Genomic DNA, 22,368 nt, shown 5'->3' with positions numbered 1-22,368 from the left:
TTTACCTGTAGCAGTATCTGCAGATGTGTTTGATGAAGTGATGGGTGAGGAGAGATTTGATTGAGGGTCTGTAATGATGGATTGACACCATGAAACACAACATGTAAACATATCATGTTTTTACTGATATATATTTTCTGACCCATATGTTTAAATCAGGAACTTCATAACAGAAATAGAGCGACATTTACCTGGATTTTTATTTTCTGCAGCTGTGGAAAGTGTGAGATAAAACCATATTAATTAGTTTCTTTAAGAATTAAATTTTGCAACTCAACTTTTAATCACTTAAGTATTTCTGAGACTCAACAGAGTGAACAGAGTGCCAAAGGGAAGTGTTTTCCTGCTTTTTAAAAGATTTTGCTATCCTAACTTCTTTTTTTTTTTTTTTTTCGGAAAACCACTATAACAGAGAAATACAGTGTAGTTATACAGTATAAGAGAATGATGTTTAAGAATTTTTAGAAATGTGAATGTTGAAAATCATAAAAAAAAAATGTTTATAATAAAATGTTCCAAAGCACACAAATTACTTATTCTTTAAAGTATTTTCTTTTTTTTAAATAATGTACCTGTGTTAAATATGGAGAACAGAGTGCAAAAGGGAAGTGTTTTTCCTGCTTTTTAAATGTTTGTTTCCTTGTTTTTTTTTTTTTTCAGACCTACTTTAACTTAGTAAAAAAAATGCATACAGTATAAGAGAATGATGTTTAAGAATTTTTAGAAATGTGAATGTTGAAAATATAAAGAAAAGAGCTATTAAAATGTTCCATTAAAAACTTACTCATTTACAAGTAACCTGGACACTTCATTACCTGGTTGAGATGGAGACTGTGTGGTTTGTTGTTGTGAGCTGAGTGCAGGTGTGGTTTGTGTTGTTTTAACCTCTGTTCCCAGAAGAAACACATGTAGATGTCACAAGAACTAAACTTAAACTCTTGAACATATTACACTTTTTCACTGTATTTATTTCAATAAATACTCTAAAGTAGTGGCAGAAGTAATGATGCCACAATCAGTGATGTAATTCTTTGTTTTTGTTTTTGTCCACAGACCTATTTCAATTTAAGTTAGTAAAAAAAAGTGCAATTGTTATGGATAATATCTAAAAATGTCTTTTCTATGACACAAATGTTTCCAGAAACAAATTATTATTGTAAGATGATCTGCATCTATTCAACTACAAGTAACCTGAGAGCTTTAATATGTGTTGTTGTGGGATGCGTGTGGGAATGCGGTGTGCCTTGACATCTGTTCCCAGGACAGGACACTCATTTAAAAGAATCAAATCTTTACAGACTTTACAGACAGTTTAACATGAAATGTCATTCACCTTTTGCATTACCTGTAACCGTTGTCTAAAATAATGGCTTGGTTAATATTGTTTTGCTGCACATATGTGTGACTTATATCAGTGAACAATTACAAAGCCATATCTTTTTCCTTTGGAATAACAAGAACAAACAAATTATGTAACGTAATCCACCTTCTTCTGAACAAAGCTTTACATTTCTGTAGAGAAATGAAATTTCTGTCCCTATGAAAACTGTGAAAATGGTTTTTAAAATCACATGGCATCATAGTTTTATCACTTCACGGTGTCGCAGTGACCGTCTTTTTGCGGTCACTCACCTGTCAGAGTTTAATGAATGGGAAGATGACATGAAGCAATGCGAGGTAAGCTGCACTGAAAACAGACGAGGGTGCATGTGTACAAAGTTTGCAGGATTTTGCCCACAAAATAACAAGAGCACTCATTATCTTAATATATTATTTTATTTTTCACAAACGACATTTTAATATAAGCGCAGAAAGCCATGCTCGTTTTCTTTTGTCATCGTTTATGCTTATAATAGGCACAGAAATTCCTTAAGCTTATTGCTGTAACTGTGGCAGCTAACAACAGCACAGCTTAACCCTGCACACACTTTTCTATTTACTTATGTTAAAAAAGTTTCAGTTTAATTAATTCAGTCAATCTTGTTTTGTTTTTTTTTGTTTTTACTATGTTTTAAAATGTATTTCTATGGAGACTGGAACAGGAGAGCACTCAAATGGAAGATAGAATCCATAATGGCGGTGCTTATCAGTTACTCAGAAAAACAAATATTCTCGTAGCTTCATAACATAACAGTTGAACCACTGATGTCACATGGACTATTTTAACAATGTCCTTACTACCTTTCTGAGTCTTGAATGTGCCAGTTTTGCATTGCTGTCTATGAGGGTCAATAAGCTCTCAGATTTCATCAGAAATATATTAATTTGTGTTCCTGAAGAGGAACAAAGGTCTTACGGGTTTGGAATGGCATGAGCTTGAGTAATTAATGACAGAATTTTCATTTTTGGATGAACTAACCCTTTAAATGTGAAGCCTGGTGTAGCCTAAATGTGCTTGCTAGGGTCTCTAACTAACTGAATATTAAAGAAGACAGACAAAATGACTAAATAAGTAAAAACCACTTGCTCAGGTGATGTGTGCTCGTAGCACGGCATGATGGAAAGCTGGAGGTCAGAGTGTGAGAGATTGTGTGTGAGAGTATAATAATGCAGGAGTGTGAGTTTGATGAGGTGACGTCAGATTTACCTGTGGAGGTATCTGCAGATTTGTTTGGTGAAGTGATGGGTGAGGAGAGATTTGCTTGAGGGTCTGTAATGATGGATTGACACCATGAAACACAACATGTAAGCATATCATGTTTTTACTGATATATATTTTCTGACCCATATGTTTAAATCAGGAACTTCATAAATCTTTACAGACTTTACAGACAGGTTAACATGGAATGTCATTCACCTTTTGCATTACCTGTAACCGTAGTCTAAAATAATGGCTTGGCTAATATTGTTTTGCTGCCCATATGTGTGACTATCAGTGAACGATTACAAAGCCATATCTTTTTCCTTTGGAATAACAAGAACAGACAAATTATGTAACGTAATCCACCTTTTTCCTGAACGAAGATTTAGATTTCTGGTCTCTGGTGTTACTAGTCAAATTGCATTACATATTTCCCTATGAAAAATGGTTTTTAAAATTACATGGCGCCATAGTTTTATCACTTCACGGTGTCGCAGTGACCGTCTTTTTTCAGTCACTCACCTGTCAGAATTTAATGAATGGGAAGATGACATGAAGCAATGCGAGGTAAGCTGCATTGAAAACAGACAAGGGTGCATGTGTACAAAGTTCGCGGGGTTTTGCCCACAAAATAAGAGCACTTATTATCTATTATTTCACACACGGTATTTTAATACCATGCAAGCCACACTCGTTTTCTTTTGTCATCATTTATGCTTACAATAGGCACAGAAATTCCTTAAGCTTATTTCTGTTACTGTGGCAGCTAACAACATATAGTTATATTAAAAAAAGTTTCAGTTTAATTAATTCAGTCAATCCTTTTTTTTTTTTTTTATTTTACCCTGTTTTAATGTGTATTTCTGTGGAGTCCGGAATACCAGACCACCCAAACGGAAGGTAGAATCCGTAATGGCAGCGCTTATCAGTTACTCAGGTAAACAAATATTCTCATAGCTTCATAATATAACGGTTGAACCACTGATGTCACATGGACTATTTTAACAATGTCCTTACTACCTTTCTGGGTCTTAAATGTGTCAGTTTTGCGCTGCTGTCTATGCAGGGTCAGAAAGCTCTTGGATTTCATCAGAAATATATTAATTTGTGTTCCTGAAGATGAACGAAGGTCTTACGGGTTTGGAACGGCATGAGGGTGAATAATTAATGACAGAATTTAAATTTTTTGGTGAACTATCCCTTTAAATGTGAAGCCTGGTGTAGCCTAAATGTGCTTGCTAGGGTCTCTAACTAACTGAATATTAAAGGAGAAGTCCACTTTCAGAACAACAATTCACAAATAATTGACTCACCCCCTTGTCATCCAAGATGTTCATGTCTTTCTGTCTTCAGTCATAAAGAAATTATGTTTTTTGAGGAAAGCATTTCAGGATTTTTCTTCATAAAATGGACTTCAATTGTGCCCCCCGATTTTGAACTTAAAAAATGTAGTTTAAATGCGGCTTCAAAGGGCTCTAAACGATCCCAGCCGGGGAAGAAGGATCTTATCTAGTGAAACGATGTGTCATTTGGTGATGGGGAGTTCGGATCATTTTACCGACTCTGACCTTTGAGTCTCGTTCAGCAAAATGAATTAATCTTTTTTTCGAGTCATTTTGTTGATTTAAGCAAAATCAGCATCACGTGACAGCCCCATAAGATGAACGAATGACTCGAAAAACCCGAAGAGTCGAAACAGGTGAACTAATTCCAGTACAGAACCTAATAGGATATTGCGCGACTGAACGAATCACTCCCCAAGACGACTCATTCTTCGCGAGTCACATTAATGATTTGTTCAAAATGAATGAATCTTTCAAGAACGACCCGTGGACGCGCATCTGAGAGCCTGTGCTACACGAGCTTTTGTGCTTAAAAAGTATACAAATTTTATTTTTCGAAAAAAAAAATGACGTTTTGCTAGATTAAATCCTTCTGGGATCGTTTAGAGCCTTTTGAAGCTGTATTTAAACTACTTTTTTTGAAGCACAACTGAAGTCCATTATATGAAGAAAAATCCTGAAATGTTTTCCTCAAAAACCATAATTTCTTTACGACTGAAGACAGAAAGACATGAACATCTTGGATGACAAGGGGGTGAGTCAATTATTTGTGATTTGTTGTTCTGGAAGTGGACTTCTTCAAAAAAGACAGACAAAATGACTAAATAAGTAAATAAACCACTTGCTCAGTGACGTGTGCTCATAGTCTGGAGAGACTGGAGGTCAGAGTGTGAGAGATTGTGTGTGAGAGTATAATAATGCAGGAGTGTGAGTTTGATGTGGTGACGTCAGATTTACCTTTGGAGTTATCTGCAGATTTGTTTGGTGAAGTGTTGGAGTTGGAGGAGTCTGACTGAGGGACTGTAATGATGGATTAACACCATAAAGATATTTATAAGCATATAAAATTTTCACTTATATTTTCTGACCCACAGTACAGCCTTATGTAAAAGGAAAACTGTGCCAAACACATTAGCAATAGTTACATACAATGCGACAGAGTGAACAGTTTTTGTGTCAAAGGGTGATGATTAGACTGAAATTACTGCATGATGTGCTGATACTTACCCACATTACCTCACCAAACATATGGCAACTGTACTATTTATGTACTGTATAATACATGCCTTTAGAAAATTTTATAAAATCACTTCTAATATATTAAGGCAACATTATAAAAATATAACAGTGCTGTTGACACAACTAATCCATAAGTTCAGCACTGATGATGTGAATTTGAAGGAGAGATTGCAGTGCAGCATGAAGGAAGGATGGAGGTCAGAGGTCATGAGTGCGACAGATTGATTGAGAGGAGAGAGATAATGCAGGAGTGTGTGTCTGCTGTGGTGATGCGTGTTGTCGTGGTTACCTTGATTGTCAGGTGAGTCAGAGGAAGGAGAAGTGGTGTTGGTGGATTTGTCAGCAGAACTGCCATCTAAGTGACATAATCATATAGTTTAAACTGGATCCAAAAACAGACTATATCCACAAAGTCGACACATTGTCTATCAGATTAACAAACCAAATGCAGCACTAACCATAAAACGTTAAATTACAGAAACTGCAATTTCAATTTAAATGTTGTAATGCTCATTGTTAGTTTAAGTTAGTTAATGCATTAAAACTTGTTTGATGTTATTGTAAAACGTTAAATAAATTTATGCTTCTATTCATCATCAAACAGATGAATTTCCACCAAAACATCATCAAGTTTGAGTGGATACACAACCAACGATGTCAACAATAAGTTGAAAACAGCTCAATATTCATGAAACATTTAATTTTTACCTAATTATTAAAAAAATTAGAACTTTATATTGAAATCCTTTTCATCCTTTCTTTTCTCTGACTTCTGCAGGAGAGCATGTCAAAAGAATTGAACTATTACCCGTTTTGACTGAGGCCGGGTCTTGTGAAGCCGTGAGTGAGGGTGAGGGGCCTGAGTCTAAAGGTAAAAGCAAGTTCATTTCAGATAGCCAAGTGTAGAATTTAACTACATACACACTAAAACTACAAACTCATACAAAAGACCAAAGATGTTTCTTCTAGTCATTTACTTTCAACTTAAATGGTGATGAAGTCAATAGCGTGCACGATAAAAGGTAGAAGTATTGAAGGCAATCTCAGATTTTTTTAACTATTGTATTAGTAGTAGCATTAGATATACTAAATTAGAGAAGAATTTGCACCAACCTTCAACGTCAACAATAAAAGACATGGAAAGTAAACGTTAAAAAACTAACAAGCATCTAAATCTAAGATTTTGCTATGTGTTTTAAATTAGATTTTTAAAACATTTCTCCTTTAAATCTTCTCATACATCCCCTCCTGTCACTGACTGCTGCAAGAGAGCGTGTCGAAAAAGTTTGACCATTACCTGGTGCTTTTGGAGATGTGTTTGTGTTAGAAGTGAGTGAGGTTGAGGGGCTTATGGCTAAAAGGAAAAGCAAGTTCATTTTAGTAAGTCCAGTACAGGATTTACTATGAACTTTTACAAAAGATTAACAAAGCTGCTTCTAGCAAGTAGCACATGTTCATATTAAATCATGGTTCTGTTGAGGTTGGGTTTTGTGAAGCCGTGAATGAGGATGAGGGACCTGAGTCTAAAGGGAAAAGCAAGTTTATTTCAGGTAGTCCAATACAGGATTTCACTACAGTTTCTTAAAGTCAAAAAATTAAATTAAATCTCTTTTGATGAAGCCAATGTCTTACATGATAGAAGTTGGAAATATAGAAACCATCTTGATTTTTATAACAACAGTACACTTGAAACGCACCAAAACTTTCAGAAAATAATGCCTTGATTGATTTAGAGAATTTATAGGAAAATTATTATAAACTTTAAAACTGGACGGTTGAAAAGAAATGTTGTAGAAAGAGTTTACACTCAGACATTTATGGAAGGCTGTTTCCGTCACTGAATTAAAGTTTTTAAAAAGTTTAAAAAGTGACTAAATAAGTTAATAAACCACTTGCTCAGTGACGTGTGCTCGTAGCACGGTATGATGGGAAGCTGGAGGTCAGAGTGTGAGAGATTGTGTGTGAGAGTGTAATAATGCAGGAGTGTGAGTTTGATGTGGTGACGTCAGATTTACCTTTGGAGTTATCTGCAGATTTGTTTTGTGAAGTGTTGGAGTTGGAGGAGTCTGACTGAGGGACTGTAATGATGGATTAACACCATAAAGATATTTATAAGCATATAAAATTTTCACTTATATTTTCTGACCCACAGTACAGCCTTATGTAAAAACACACACACATTAGCAATAGTTACATACAATGCGACAGAGTGAACAGCTTTTGTGCCAAAGGGTGATGATTAGACTGAAATTACTGCATGATGTGCTGATACTTACCCACATTACCTCAACAAACATGGCAACAGTACTGTTTATGTACTGTATAATACATGCCTTCAGAAAACTTAATAAAAAACACTTCTAATATATTAAGATTGACAACATTATAAAAATATAACGCTGCTGTTGACACAACTAATCCATAAGTTCAGCACTGATGATGTGATTTTGAAGGAGAGTTTGCAGTGCAGCATGAAGGAAGGATGGAGGTCAGAGGTCATGAGTGTGACAGATTGATTGAGAAGAGAGAGATAATGCAGGAGTGTGTGTCTGCTGTGGTGATGCGTGTTGTCGTAGTTACCTTGTTTGTCAGGTGAGTCAGGGGGAAGAGAAGTGGGTTGAGTGGGGTTGTTGGATTGGTCAGCAGTACTGCCATCTAAGTAACATAATCATATAGTTTAAACTGGATAAAAAAACAGACTATATGCACAAAGTCAACACACTGTCCATCAGATTAATAAACCAAATGCAGCACTAACCACAAAAAGTTAAATTACAGAAACTGCAATTTCAATTTAAATGTTATATATATATATATATATATATATATATATATATAGATAGATAGATAGATAGATGATAGATACACGCACACACACACATACACAATAAGGTTTAAGTCAGGGTAACAAAAGTTCTACATTCATAACTACATTCATAACTATGCATTCATTAACCTGAACTAGCAATAAACTATTTCTTAACTCATTTATTACCTAACATGAACTGACAATTAACAGCTCTATTTTTAACAACTAGCATTAACAAAGATTAATAAATACTGTAACAATTGTACTGCTCACTGTTAGTTTAAGTTAGTTAATGCATTAAAACTTCTGAGATGTTATTGTAAAATGTTAAAGAAATTCATGCTTCTATTCATTATCAAACAGATGAATTTCCACCAAAACACAATCAAACCAACAATGTCAACAATAAGTTGAAAACAGCTCAATATTCATGAAACATTTAATTTTTACCTAATTATTAAAAAAATTAGAACTTTATATTAAAATCCTTTTCATCCTTTCTTTTCTCTGACTTCTGCAGGAGAGCATGTCAAAAGAATTGAACTATTACCCGTTTTAACTGAGGCCGGGTCTTGTGAAGCCGTGAGTGAGGGTGAGGGGCCTGAGTCTAAAGTAAAAAGATAGTTCATTTCAGATAGTCCAGTACAGAATTTAACTACATACACACTTAAACTACAAACTCATACAAAAGACCAAAGATGTTTCTTCTAGTCATATATTTGAACTTAAATAGTGATGAAGTCAATACCGTGCATGATAACAGGTAGAAGTATTGACGGCAATCTAACAAACTAAAAAACTAACAAGCGTCTAAATCTAAGAACTTGCCATGTGTTTTAAATTAGATTTTAAAACATTTCTCCTTTAAATCTTCTCATACATCCCCTCCTGTCACTGACTGCTGCAAGAGAGCGTGTCGAAAAAGTTTGACCATTACCTGGTGCTTTTGGAGATGTGTTTGTGTTAGAAGTGAGTGAGGTTGAGGGGCTTATGGCTAAAAGGAAAAGCAAGTTCATTTTAGTAAGTCCAGTACAGGATTTACTATGAACTTTTACAAAAGATTAACAAAGCTGCTTCTAGCAAGTAGCACATGTTCATATTAAATCATGGTTCTGTTGAGGTTGGGTTTTGTGAAGCCGTGAATGAGGATGAGGGACCTGAGTCTAAAGGGAAAAGCAAGTTTATTTCAGGTAGTCCAATACAGGATTTCACTACAGTTTCTTAAAGTCAAAAAATTAAATTAAATCTCTTTTGATGAAGCCAATGTCTTACATAATAAAAGGTGGAAATACAGAAACCATTTTGATTTTTATAACAACAGTACACTTGAAACATACATTAAAATTCTTTCAGAAAATAATGCCTTGATTGGTTTAGAGAATTTATAGGAAACTTAATAGAAATTTTAAAACTGGATGGTCTGAAAAAATTTGTTGTACAAACATTTTTCACTCAGACATTCATGGAAGGCTGTTTCCATCACTGATTTAAAGTTTTTAAAAAGTTTATTGTGACTTTTTGCCTCACAATTCTCAGAAATGCACAATATAAACTTAAAAAAACCAAAAAACAAAACAAAATAGAATTGCTATTTATGAAGTCAGAATTGCGAGATATAAACTTAAAGTTCTAAAACAAACAAACAAACAAACGTAGAATTAAGCTAGATATAAACTTGGAATTGTGAATTAAAAGGTCAAAATTCCGAGATATAAATTTAAAATTACAGAAAACAGTCAGAATTGCTAGATATAAATTCACATTTATGAGTTATAAAGTCAGAACTGCGAGATATAAACTTGAAATTGCAAAAAAAGTTAGACTTTTCAGATATAAACTTGCATTTGCAAGTTATAAAGTCAGAATTGCGAGATATGAACTCACAATTCAGAGAAAATACAGAATTGTTAGTTTATATCTCGGAATTCAGACTTTATTTCTCAGAATCTCACAAAAGAGTCTCACTTTATAACTCACAATTATGAGTTTATATCTCACAATTCTGAGGAAAAAAAAAGTCAGAACTATGAGATAAAAAGTCACAATTACCTTTTTTTTTAATTTTATTTTTTATTCAGTGGCAGAAACGGAAATGGCTCCCATAGAAATTGCTAGCAAATGTCACAAATAATTACAGAGGGAGAGGGACAGCAAGTAACACAGCGAATTAACGATGAAATGCTTAAGTAGTATTATCTCGTAAAACCTACTCCAAAAATCTGTTTTATTTACAACTTTACTTACTAAAAATAGCTAAATAAATACAGTGTAGCAATGACAATTTCTACAATAATTTAACAATTATAATTTGCTTAATAGAAATTATATAGCAAAACATAAATAAATAAAAGAGTTCCCTGACAACTAAAAAAGCTCTATCGCGCACCAAAAAAATACTTTCGCATTACATTCAGCATCTCTTTTCTCTGCAACCCACGAACGGGCTCCTTTGTAAAACTGTCAGCGTTGGTCAGAAAGGGGAAGGGAGTTACTAGCAGTGGTCTGTATGTGGCGCGACCTGGCTGCCATGGAAACGCAGCATGCACACAAACTATTTCAGTTTCTCAACCACAGCTTCCTGTAACTCGACAAAACCCTTCCCCCTTCTCAAGGCTCTGGTGCTTTGCTTGCTTTTCTTTTGTTCGGCTTGATATACACTGCGTATATGTGGTTCTCATAGATATATACATATGGCCATATAACTCATACGCAGTACGTGTGCGGAAGAGGGAGGGGTCAAAAGTACCCGTGTGGGTGTGGGTAGATAATTATAGATAATAAACTATAGATATGTAAATTGTATCTATGCAACTCTTCTAAATCTTCTACATGAGAGCTTCCGCTACAAGTAGAGCACTGTAAATCTAAACTGTAAAATATTAACTAGACTACTAATCTATTGTAATGTCAAGATAAGCTGTTTTTTGAAATATTTGGTATTTTATGATTCTAAGACAGCTAAGATGTATCATTATTCTGAAAATCGCGTATCTTTCCTCAATGTTTAACTTTGAGTAACTGTAGTTTTAGCTCAGATTAGCAGTACTTTTCACTTATTTTCTTTGCCGGATGTGGTTTTGCTCGACTTGGTTCACAACTCGAAGTGCATGCATCTCAAGCGTGGCTGTTTTAGCAGGTCCACCCATTACATGGAACATGACAGAATGAGAAAAGCAACTTTAAACATCCAGTTTAATCTAGTTTTCTTGACGTTTTGAGAGATTTGCTATCGTTTGTCTAGACATAGATAACAGTATTTGCAGTGAGGTTCAATCTCCAGCAAACTTTAAAGTTTGATTTAAACCTCCAAACTGCACGTTTATATATATTCAGTGTAATATAAGACACTGGTTTTAAAAACTCATTTAGACTATAAAAGTACAAATAATTCCTTTAAAACATTTTAAATAGTTTCCTAATATTTTGTGCCATTTTTATTCAATTTTAGAGTTTAAACTAGATTTTACTCATTGAAAGTAGCTTAAAGTGTGACTTTGTCAGCAGTTCTTGAAATTTTATAGAAGAAAATGTACTATTATTAGTATTTTTACAAGTTATTATGATTAAATTGATCATTTTTTCCCTCATAAAATCCTAAAGATAAAAACAGAATTGTTAAAAACTCTTTAAAAGCCATGAAGTGACATGAAAACACCTTAAAATCCTTACTAGTTCTTTCATGACATATCAGACTTAAGTTGCATGCAGTATAAATCACGATTTTTACTTTTAACGCCTGTGTTGTGACACGTATCACCCATTTTTAAAAACATGCAAAGATTTGCATATATTTCAAGAGAGAGATAAAGGTAAAAAAATATATATATGAAGAGTTCAGATGCAAAACCAGCTAAAAGCCATCTCGGTCAAAAATGAGATAATGATACTGAGTGAATGCTCTCGACACATATTATATGTCCATAAAATACTTTTTCTTCAAACTCGCTAAAATACCAGCCTCAGCCCAATCAGAAATACTGGTACCTACATAGAAACCAATACATCTGAGCCTGATAAAAATGCATTTTTTAAAGAAAGATGTCAAATGGATTTAGTTGGTTTTGCATCTGAACTCTTCATATATTAATATAACTTTATAGTCTAAATAATTGTTTGGCTAGTGAAGCCAAAGCAGTCGGCCACAACTGAAAATACTGCACTCTGGGTCAATGCAATAAAGCACAGGCCTAGATATACACACCGCAGAGTTCATGTATGTACAGTTTTCGGAAACCTTTAACGGCTCATTAAGATGCAGACCTGATATTATCAATGATAGGATTTGACTTAATATTAATTATGTTTATGTACAACACTGTAAAAAGTTTTAACTTAAAAACTTAAGCTTAGCAGCTGCCTTAAATTTTTAAGTTAAATCAACTTAATAGTACACATCATTATAACTAATTTTATTGTAATGAGTTAAATGACTTGTAGTTTTAAGTTAATTTAACTTAAAATTTTAAGGCAGCTGCTGAACTGAAACTGGTGAAAACTTTTTAAACTGAACAAAAAGTGATATCAAAAATCAGCTTATTATAAAAAAGTTTTAAATGAAAAAGTGTAAAGTTTTAGAAACTGGCACGCTGTGGAAGAGATGCTGAAATAATTATTTAATTGTTGCCTCAGTGGTTTCACACACATTGTGCAGCTGATGCTTTGAGGAGATCGAATGATCTGAGTTGACACCTTAAATTACTGTTGTCAGTATAAATTAATGGAGTCTGGTTAGTTTGGTCATATTAAATCATATTTTTAAATGTATACCTATCTAACATAGACCAAATAAATTTGGGTCATTTTACTCATTACTCTTTTTGTTTCTAGACCACATTAGGAGTAGTGTGTTTATGCTGCTTGTTGCCATGAGCTGTCAAGCTCCACAAATGACAAAAAAGCACAGTCAAAGTCCACATGCAGTATATTCTTAATCTTCTGAAGTTATATGATAGATTTGAATGAAGATTTAATTATTTTAAGACTTAAATTTCACCTTGTTCCTTGCACTACTGACTTGCCATATGAACTACTTTTATGACAAATTTAGCCATTTAGGAAAAGTGCAGCATGAACATTCTTCTAAATCTCTATATTTATGTTCTACAGATGAAAGAAAGTCAAACAGGTTTGGAACAACATGAGGATGAGTAAATAATGACAGGATTTTCATTTTCACATGAGATATTCCTTTAAATAAACACACGGACAAAGTCATTGAAATAAGCCTGACAAGTAGCGATTTCATGCAAATTCCCCTGAGCACCGACTCCAAGCTTACTCTTAATTTCACACGTCTTTCAATTCCTTTCTTCCTTTTCTATGTGATTTGCATGTACAGTGCAGTCACATGGATCCTCATCAGGCCTCAAGCCACAACATTTTTATATATAGCAAAAAGACCTTTCGATGCAACACATCTCACGGCACTTCTTCAGCGACTCTCGCAAGCACCATTTTAGCCGGCAAAATTTACGAGATGCAGAAACCGGCTCAAAATGGAACAAGGAAGTGGTCAGAGGCCTGTGCATGTTCAAGTGTGTCACGCAACGTGCAAAGCAACACCCAAAAGATTTTTCAAGATAATATAATATAATATAATATAATTTTTATACATTTTATATTACATATGTGACCCTGGACCACAAAACCAGTCTTAAGTAGGATGGATGTATTTGTAGCAATAGCCAAAAATACACTGAATGGGTCAAAATAATCGATTTTTCTTTTACGACAAGCATCATTAGGATATTAAGTAAAGATCATGTTCCACGAAGATATTTTGTATTTTTCCTGCCGTAAATATATCAAAACTTAATTTTTGATTACGATTTTTGATTTGATTGCTAAGAACTTAATTTGGACAACTTTAAAGGCGATTTTCTCAATATTCTGATTTTTTTCTCAGATTCCAGATCAAATGTTGTCCTATCATAACAAACCATACATCAATGAAAAGCTTATCTATTCAGCCTTCAGATAATATATAAATCTCAATTTAAAAAAAATGGAACCTTATGACCAGTTTTGTGGTCCAGGGTCACATATAATATAATATATTTACATTTGTGTTACATTTTTATGTAATATTTACCAAAAAAAAGTTATTTACTAAACAACTTAATTCACAAGTTTCAATTCTTTATTATATTATATTATAAGCGTAGAAACTGCATATTTGTCATATTTCTCATGGAATTTTGGCACTTAATCTTCTGGGTCAACCATTTTCTCATTCATTTTTTAGACAAGGCACCGCCCCTGGAGAAAACCCCTTTTCTGGTACAGTATGTACACAATTATTAGTTACCATAATGTACACTTCAATGTACCTAGTGATGACCAATTCAAGGATGGGAACTATTTGTTTTAGATTTTCTTGTATTAGTATTATTTTCCTTTCTTTTAAATTCCACGCTTTTATGCACTAAAATATTTAAAATTATATTATATATATTATATTATATTATATTATATTATATTATAACAACATAGTTATATATTATATATATATATATATATAACGACAGAGGAATTTGAATATAATAAATTTTGTTGAAAATATTAGAAAAATACATTATATACAATTAAAAATTGTAATTATTATATTATAACAACATAGTTATACATTATATATAACAACATAGGAATTTGAATATAACCAATTTTATTGAAAATATTAGAACAATATATTATATACAGTTAAAAATTTTAATTATTATATTATATTATATTATATTATATTATATTATATTATATTTATTATATTATATTAAACATGCAAAAAAAATGCAAGTTTCAGTTGCTGATGCAATAGCCTGATGCAATTTTCCCACAACAGACTCCAAAGGACTCAACTCAACAACATCAGAAATGGTTCTTTACAAGAAGAACACAAGATCCTTTACTTATAAAACAGCACAACAACACTCCGTAAAATAGCAAACAGATCCTCAACTGTGTCCATCAGAATGCATCATGTAAAAGCAGGGCTGCTTGATTGACAGCTTGGCCTCCGCACCGATCAAATCTAGCAGAACTTCAAGTGGGTTTGAGGGGATACGCCCAAACCAGCCTGATCTTTGAAAGCTCCTTTACCAGGTAACACAAACTAGAATGCAACAAACGTCTTGCAAGCGTCCCGCCACGGAACCTTTCAAAAAATCACGTTAGGCGCTTTGCAAAGCGCTCTTTTGCAATATTGCGCCAGCTCTGACTTTACTCCGATGCTTTACAAAGAAACCACTTCTCACTTTGCCGTCTAAAGAGAATTTCCCTTCTTCTTAGTGAACAATGACGGTGATTCTCAATAAAATCATAAAATTTACATCTTAAGGCGCCAAAATAAGTTTGTCTTGCTTGTACACATTAAGATTTATTTCTCACTGACATCCCTGTGCAGATTTGAAGAAACACTCATTCACTAATTAATTTAAATGTTATTACGTTAGTGTTATGACTAGTGATGATAAATAAGATTCAGTTAACTGTATTTGCTATTCAAAGATATGTAATAACACACAAACACAGAAACTGGGTCAAAATATGAATGAATCTACACAACGACAATGACCTTCTAAAAGTTACGCAAACAATTAATTCACAAAATGCCACATAATACAAACCACAGCTGTAAATATAATTTAAAAAAATAGTAAAATGTATATTAATGTTAATTACACGTAAACCATCACAAATTCATCTGTAAAAAATTATTTAAAAAAAAAAAAAAAAACATTGAGAATAAAATTTAGTACTTACATAAGACCAAGCATAGGACCAAAACCAAGGGTCCTAGCGCAAAAAATCTCGCCATATCCAAAAGTTCAAACGCCGCTTCTAAGACACCATATGTCCTATTTGAAACAGACACAGATCTGGGTTAACCATCAGAAAGCGTACTGGCTTTTTGGTCTCTCCTGCTCTGTTTTTATGTAATCTTACGTGTTCTCATGCGACTAATCAGTCGGTTCTGTTGCCGGTGAGTTTCCACCTTCAAAAAAATCCTTAAGCTGCTTTTTTGGTTCTAGAGACGGCAGAGAAGTGTCAGAGACACTCTCCACTTCAGCTTTGCGTTAAGGCCCTTTCTTAACAGGAAGTTGCATTTTCATCTACGCCACACATCTCTCGCCTTCTACTGTGTCATGTCCTTCAAATGGGAAATGAGAGAAAATGATCTCATTTTTGCAGTTTTTTTTCTTTAGACGACATGCATCCATAGTCTGAGCAGCACCTTCTGAAGATCCACATTCAAAACTAAAATCACCTCTACTTGAATGTGTGAACATTTTAAATCAAATGTGAAAAGTGTTACATCACATCACATACAATAGCCAGGCACAATAGTATTTCATAAAATATCAGTACTCTTAAAAGTCTAATTCAAGGACTGGAACTAAAGATAGATAGATAGATAAATAAATAAATAAATAAATAAAATTGTCTTTTTTGTTTTTATAATTTTTAATTAAAATATTTAAAAGAACTGAAAGCAGTAACAATTTAAACATATTTCATTTGTGAACTTATGTTCAGCTATTCTTTTTAAACTTGTACTTTTAACAATTTTTTTAATTTTTCCAATCATCAGTCATCAAAGCTCGGTAAACACTGGTCACAGACATGGAAACTTCACCAAGCTGATTACTCAGTAAAGACTCCCACAGATAATTTTTTCATGCCATTTCAAGTCTTATTTTGATGTAACAAAGTGGTTATATTTAAGTGTGTGAGTTTTTTTTCAGTACTTTTTAAAATTAGTCCTATTCCTATTAACGGCAGGATGCGAAACGATCACAAACAAGGGGCAGGATTTATCACATGAACCAATCATAGACGAACATAACCAGTCACATCCAATCATGTTGCTGTGAAGGCATTGCATCCTCTCATGTGACTTTCCATCATTCATTCTCAATTACCCCCCAACAAACCCACTGCATGCTTTAGGGGGTCTGTAAAAACCAAGGCTATTTTGCGACCAATTTGTATGTATTTTATCAGGTGGCTAATTTGTAAGAATTCGTACAATCTCACTTGCATGATTTAATATGATTTGTGTAGACCCCAGTGATGGGTAGGTTTACACTTTAAAAAATGCTGGGTTATAAGCCTGTTGGGTCATTTTTTTTATTTTTAATGTTTTACTGGTGCAGTTCAAACCCAAATGCTGCATCATTTTATTGGGTTATTTTTAATATTTTTACCCAGGTGCATTTAAGGGTTTTTTATTTTTTAGTTTTTTCTACCCAAATGCTGGGTTCAACCATCCTTTTACAGTCATTTTTGCATTGGTAATTTTGCATTTTTTAATATTTTTTACCCAGGTGCTAGTAAGTTGCTGGGTAATTTTTAACACTAGGCCTTTTGCCTTGCATAAAATAAATGGATTTTATTTGCTATTGTGTGAGTTTAATCTTAAAATATGTCTGCGTTTATAGGCAGTTTTCTTAGTCAGGCATGGCATCTTTCAGCTACGAGTGAAACGTGAGGCCACAGTCTGAAGTTCGCAGTTACCCTGGCGAACAGCAGCCCTTCACTGGCTCAGATTTCGGCGACACACTGCCATTAGAATTAGCACTATTTCAGTAAAAAGCGATTACAGAGAAGGGTTGAATACATTAAAATTAAAATTCTACTTTTAAATGTAAATTTTTTTTTTTGTCTAAATGCTTGTTAAAGGGGTGCTATTATGTTTTTTCACTTTTTGAATTTTAGATAGTGTGTGGTGTGTATCTTTGGGCATAAAAAAAATCTACAAAGTTACAAATCTCAAAGTTCACTCTAAACTGAAATATTTTGTCAAAAAATCTCTTTCCAAGAACTACAACCAACGGCTCCTTTGGACTACAGTGTTTGTTTTCCGTATGGAATGATGTCACAAGATGGTCCATTAGACTATCATTGAATTAAATCCCGCCTATGGAAATTCAAATTGGGTGTGTAGGGACAAGGTGGGGAATTAGCCAAACTTTAACAATGCAGCACGGAGAGCTGCTTTAATGAGTATAAGCTCGGGTATAAACACAAGCATTGACTAGAGTGGCCGCTTCAGAGCAGTAACGCGCCACAGACATGTGCAGTACAGGGGGTCTCCTGTAGCGAATCGATGCATTTTTGTAAGAAAAATATCGATATTTAAAACGTAAGATTCACTATTAATCTAGGTTGTGCTAACTGCTTTGAAAGGGGGCGTGGCTGTACTGAAACATAGTTATTCATCATACAGTGTAGACTGGGACAGCTAACCAATCATTATACATTTCCTTTTTTCGGGAAGGCTGAGCTTCATTAAACCGAACTAATCGAGTTATTAGTGCCAGGCTGGGTGAAAGGTATTGTAATAATGTAAAAAATTATGTGAAGTATGTGAAAAATAATGCATTTTTTGAACCACCAAGCATGAGAGCATGTTATAGTATACCCCCAAAACAAAATCAAGGCTTTGAAAAAGAGCATAATAGGACCCCTTTAAATGAGTTTAAATGTATGCAACATTGTAAAGTATGCTGCATTCATCCAAATAAATTCAATTTGTCTTGTATTTTGTCCATGTGTTCTTGCTTAATAATAAATGTTCATCTTTTGATTATTGCTGTTGCCTCTAGTAATTCTGTGTGTTCCAGTCCATTTTAAACCAGCAATATAATCATTTTTAAACAATAGTTGACTTAAAATAACCCAGCATGTTTGGTAAAAACACTTAACCCAACCAGCTGGGTCAAAATAACTCAGCATGTGTTCTGTCCAATATTTACCCAGTGCTGGGTTGCCAAATAACCCAAGTTGTTTTTTTTTTAACCCAGCAGAGTGTAGGGGTGGGGTTAAGGGTAGGTAATTCGTATGAATTCATACAAATTGGGAAATTTGTAAAATACATACCATTTAGCAAAAATAGTACGAATTCGTACAACCTCACATGAATTAGCCACCATATTGAAATACTGGGTTAGCTAAAACTCAGTGGGCTCAGGGGAGGCGAGAGACGCAGACTCCCACTGTAACTTTGCCTGCTGGTGTTGCTATTGAAAAATGTGTCAGTGATTTATACACTTTTTTTATGTTATATTTTGTAATATTGGCATAGTTGTATTTTTGTACTACAATTTTTTTCTCATCCAGTATTTTGAGGAAGTCCTGTTTCCCCTGCCTTATTGGAGGAAACGCCCCTGATATATATTTATCCTTGACTTCTGACTGGTCATCACTAAGGGACAGTTTTACTAAACAGGGCAAATTAGAGCGAGAGTGCAATTCCAAAACAGTGCAGCGCAAATTAAAAATAAATAAATAAAGAAGCCACAGTATGTTGAAAAGAACTGGAGGCCAAAAAATTAAGGTTTGCTAGAAGTTTTGATAGACCTGGTGTTGCGTGACTTCTAAGTGAGGGCTCCTCTTTTATTTCCTGGAGCAATTCAAAAATGACATGGCTTGACAAACGATATGTTTGAATAATGTGTTCTTCTGGCAGTCCATATCAATAATACGTGTGGAAAAAAAAATACTTTCCCTTCTACCACATGCTCTCTGTTCTCTGTGGTGCCTCCTCCTAAAAACTAAAAAAAAAATTGCAGCCAATTCAAGGGCAAAATAGTTCAAGACATGGTTTTTAGGTGTTAAATATTGTAAGTATTAAGTCATTTGACAAGCGCAAAAGTTACTGAAATGCATTGCGGCATTTTACTACTCACCTCCCATAAATTTTGTGTCTGAAAGGGAAACTCTTACAAATGCATATTCAATAAGGTCAGATGCAAAAATAACCGTGTCCATGCCTTTTCAAAGCTTATTTTTTACTGTGCATCTTTAGTATTAGTTTAAAGCCAAAAGACGTTTGCGCTAGCGCAAGCTGTTAGTAAAACTGGCCCTAAGTACATTATAGCATACACTCAGGTCAACTAATAACCTTAGCGTACATAATGTACCAGAATAGGTCATCTTCTTTTGTCATTGTGTTCTCAATGAGATTCTAACACGTTGCAAGACCGAAGTGTGTGAGGAGACTGAAATACCAAAATACACTCAGCTTGAATGGCTTGAGCAAAAACAGACAAATTACAAACTATGAAATGATCAGTAAGCGAGGTGGCTTTTAACAAGCTAGGATTTGGCTTATGGTCCGAGAAGTTAAAAATTAATAAACCCCAAACCCAATGATGTGAATTTGCCTCCTCACTTTGTACACCCACCACATGCCACCAAAACCAACATATATTTCACCGGAAGATAGAATGTTCAAATTTTCTCAACATGTAATGGTTTTATACACTAACAATTTTATATAAACAAAATGTTACTGGAAGCCATATTGTGAATATGGATATCTTCTATGCACTGATTTGCATGCTTAATGTGATCAAACTAATCTAATATCTAAAATGTCTCATGAAAAGTGACATTTTTTTTAATTAAACATGGTTTGTGATACTGATTTTTCATCCTTACTTTACATAAATGACTCAATGGTGACATCAAACTCAAACATGTTGTTCTTTCACATGGCTTATAAAACTTGGTTTGTTCTAGACTATTTCTCACTTTCCAAGCTACTCTGCATGTAGGCAGTGCTGCAAGATACCACTTCCTTGCCTGTTCTTTTTTTTTTCTCCTCTCTTTTTTGGTTTCCCGCCTGTTTGAGGAAGTAGCACAGAGAGAGAGAGGCGTGCAAAGATGAAAACTCAAAGTGACAACCTACTGAATGTACGAACACAGATAACAGAGCAAGATAGTAATGAACTTCAAATATCGATTGTTTATCTTAGCTTGAAGAGACTGATTATTCAAAATGAAAACTCCTTGTGTATCAAAATATAGAGTATCAAAAGTACACGCATATGTGAATTCCTCTTTCCTTTACTTCTCTTTACATTTTAAGAGAAACCGTAAGCAAAATTAATCATTTTTTCCTCTTTTTTTTTCAGGCGCATCACTACTCAGAAGATGCTCGGCAGAGTCTGTAAAATCAACTTCCTGCTAAAACTTGGTGATGATACCAATTATTAGTGGGAAATTTCTTGAGCTTAATATATCTGCTTTGATGAGCTTCAGATTTTTAAATGGTTTCATCACATTAGATGCATCAAAACTGGGTACAATGAAGAAAATTCATGCTATTAACATGTTAAACAAGGTATAAAACCTCAAACAGACATTACAATAAAATAGTAGGTGGTGGGTAGCTGGCTGTCTCAAAGGGTAATCAACCACTTCCGGAAGTTTGCTCTCTCTCACAAAGGCACATTTGCAATTTTGCACAAGCAAATGCACAATCAGAAACATAAACTCCACACACACATTGTAAAAAAACAAAACAAAAAATAGCCGGTGAGTAATTCTAGTACTGCAGTTTCAAGTCTTAAAGAAACGTACCTTTCAGCCCACTAGTGTACTTCTTAAAATCAATGGAAAAGTGGCACATTACCCAGCCTGGTCTTAGCTGGTTTGTAGGCTGGTTTTAGACAGGTTTTGACTATTACTTTAGTCGGTCAGGCTGGGAGACCAGCTAAAAACAGATACTTCTAGCTTAAACCAGCTGAGACCAGCCTACCAGCTTAGCTTTATTACAGCAGGGATGTTCAAACAACTTGAATGTCGTCATTTGATTTATGACTGATACAGCACTCAAAATACAAATAATATGAAAAAAATTTAACATTAAACATCATAAGAAATCATTTTTAAATAACCCAGAAGGCACATGACATCATAAGATGTTGATATTTGGTTAAATTTCAGTTGCAATATCAGGAGACCAACATTCAATGTCAATTCAACGTTTAATGTCAACACTAATTTGATGTCCCTGCTGAAAAAACCAGCTGAAACCAGCCTAGGCTGGTTGGCTGGTCTTGGAAATAGCTGGTTTTAGCTGTTTTTTTCAGCAGGGACATCAAATTAAAATCCAACGTTGAGTTTACATCAAATTGATGTCAAATACTGATGTCAACCCGACCCAACCAACATCCAATGTCAGCCTGACGTCCGGTGCTATACAACAAGATATTTCAGATGTGCAACCACCTTTTGAGATTTTAAATCAGGCACTGAATAAAGTACCTATTCAACATTTTTGTAGCCAATGGAATCACTTTAGGGTTCTAATTTGGACTCTAGATGCATATTGAATTTATGTAAACATCTGCACAGTGTTAATCATGTTGCTGTGTGCTTTTTTTATTAGCCATTTTATCATTAGCTAATCTGATTGCTAAGTATTAGCATTTCTACTCAACTAGCCACAAGATCTGAGGTATCATTTATGTCTGTGATGCAAACAATGTGGGACGAGTTACGCAACAAAGTGTAGTTTAAACCTTTAACCTCATATATTGCAACAGTAATGGTGAGGCTTAGCCCTACTAACCCTGATAGCGCACACACATCTGGGAGACGTCTATTTG

General features: G+C 34.2%; 1 protein-coding gene across 50 annotated transcripts in view; it reads right to left on the bottom strand.

The window, feature by feature from the left end:
- The window catches only part of LOC127153544 (mucin-4-like), a 30,448-nt gene extending 14,264 nt beyond the window's left edge, over nt 1–16,184 (bottom strand). For 19 of the 50 annotated variants that reach the window (XM_051094655.1, XM_051094665.1, XM_051094687.1 and 16 more), the window contains exons 1-13: nt 15,914–16,183; nt 15,731–15,825; nt 8,910–8,966; nt 8,523–8,579; nt 7,744–7,818; nt 7,179–7,241; nt 6,461–6,517; nt 5,972–6,028; nt 5,453–5,518; nt 4,882–4,944; nt 2,588–2,650; nt 192–212; nt 6–68 (exon numbers count right to left, since the gene is read on the bottom strand). In XM_051094655.1, coding sequence (XP_050950612.1) covers nt 6–68; nt 192–212; nt 2,588–2,650; nt 4,882–4,944; nt 5,453–5,518; nt 5,972–6,028; nt 6,461–6,517; nt 7,179–7,241; nt 7,744–7,818; nt 8,523–8,579; nt 8,910–8,966; nt 15,731–15,785 — 697 coding nt within the window. In that variant the 5' untranslated portion in view covers nt 15,786–15,825; nt 15,914–16,183. Of the gene's footprint in view, nt 1–5; nt 69–191; nt 213–2,587; nt 2,651–4,881; nt 4,945–5,452; nt 5,519–5,971; nt 6,029–6,460; nt 6,518–7,178; nt 7,242–7,743; nt 7,819–8,522; nt 8,580–8,909; nt 8,967–15,730; nt 15,826–15,913 lie in introns of all 50 variants that reach the window. The other 31 variants (XM_051094657.1, XM_051094666.1, XM_051094690.1 and 28 more) reach the window with 10 other exon arrangements.
- Between the last annotated feature and the right edge of the window lie 6,184 nt (nt 16,185–22,368).

This window comes from Labeo rohita, chromosome 22 (assembly GCF_022985175.1).
Source record: "Labeo rohita strain BAU-BD-2019 chromosome 22, IGBB_LRoh.1.0, whole genome shotgun sequence".
In the NCBI taxonomy this organism is placed as follows: Eukaryota; Metazoa; Chordata; class Actinopteri; order Cypriniformes; family Cyprinidae; genus Labeo; species Labeo rohita.
The sequence above is the reverse complement of the archived record's forward strand: the minus strand, read 5'-3'. Positions and strand labels throughout refer to the sequence as shown.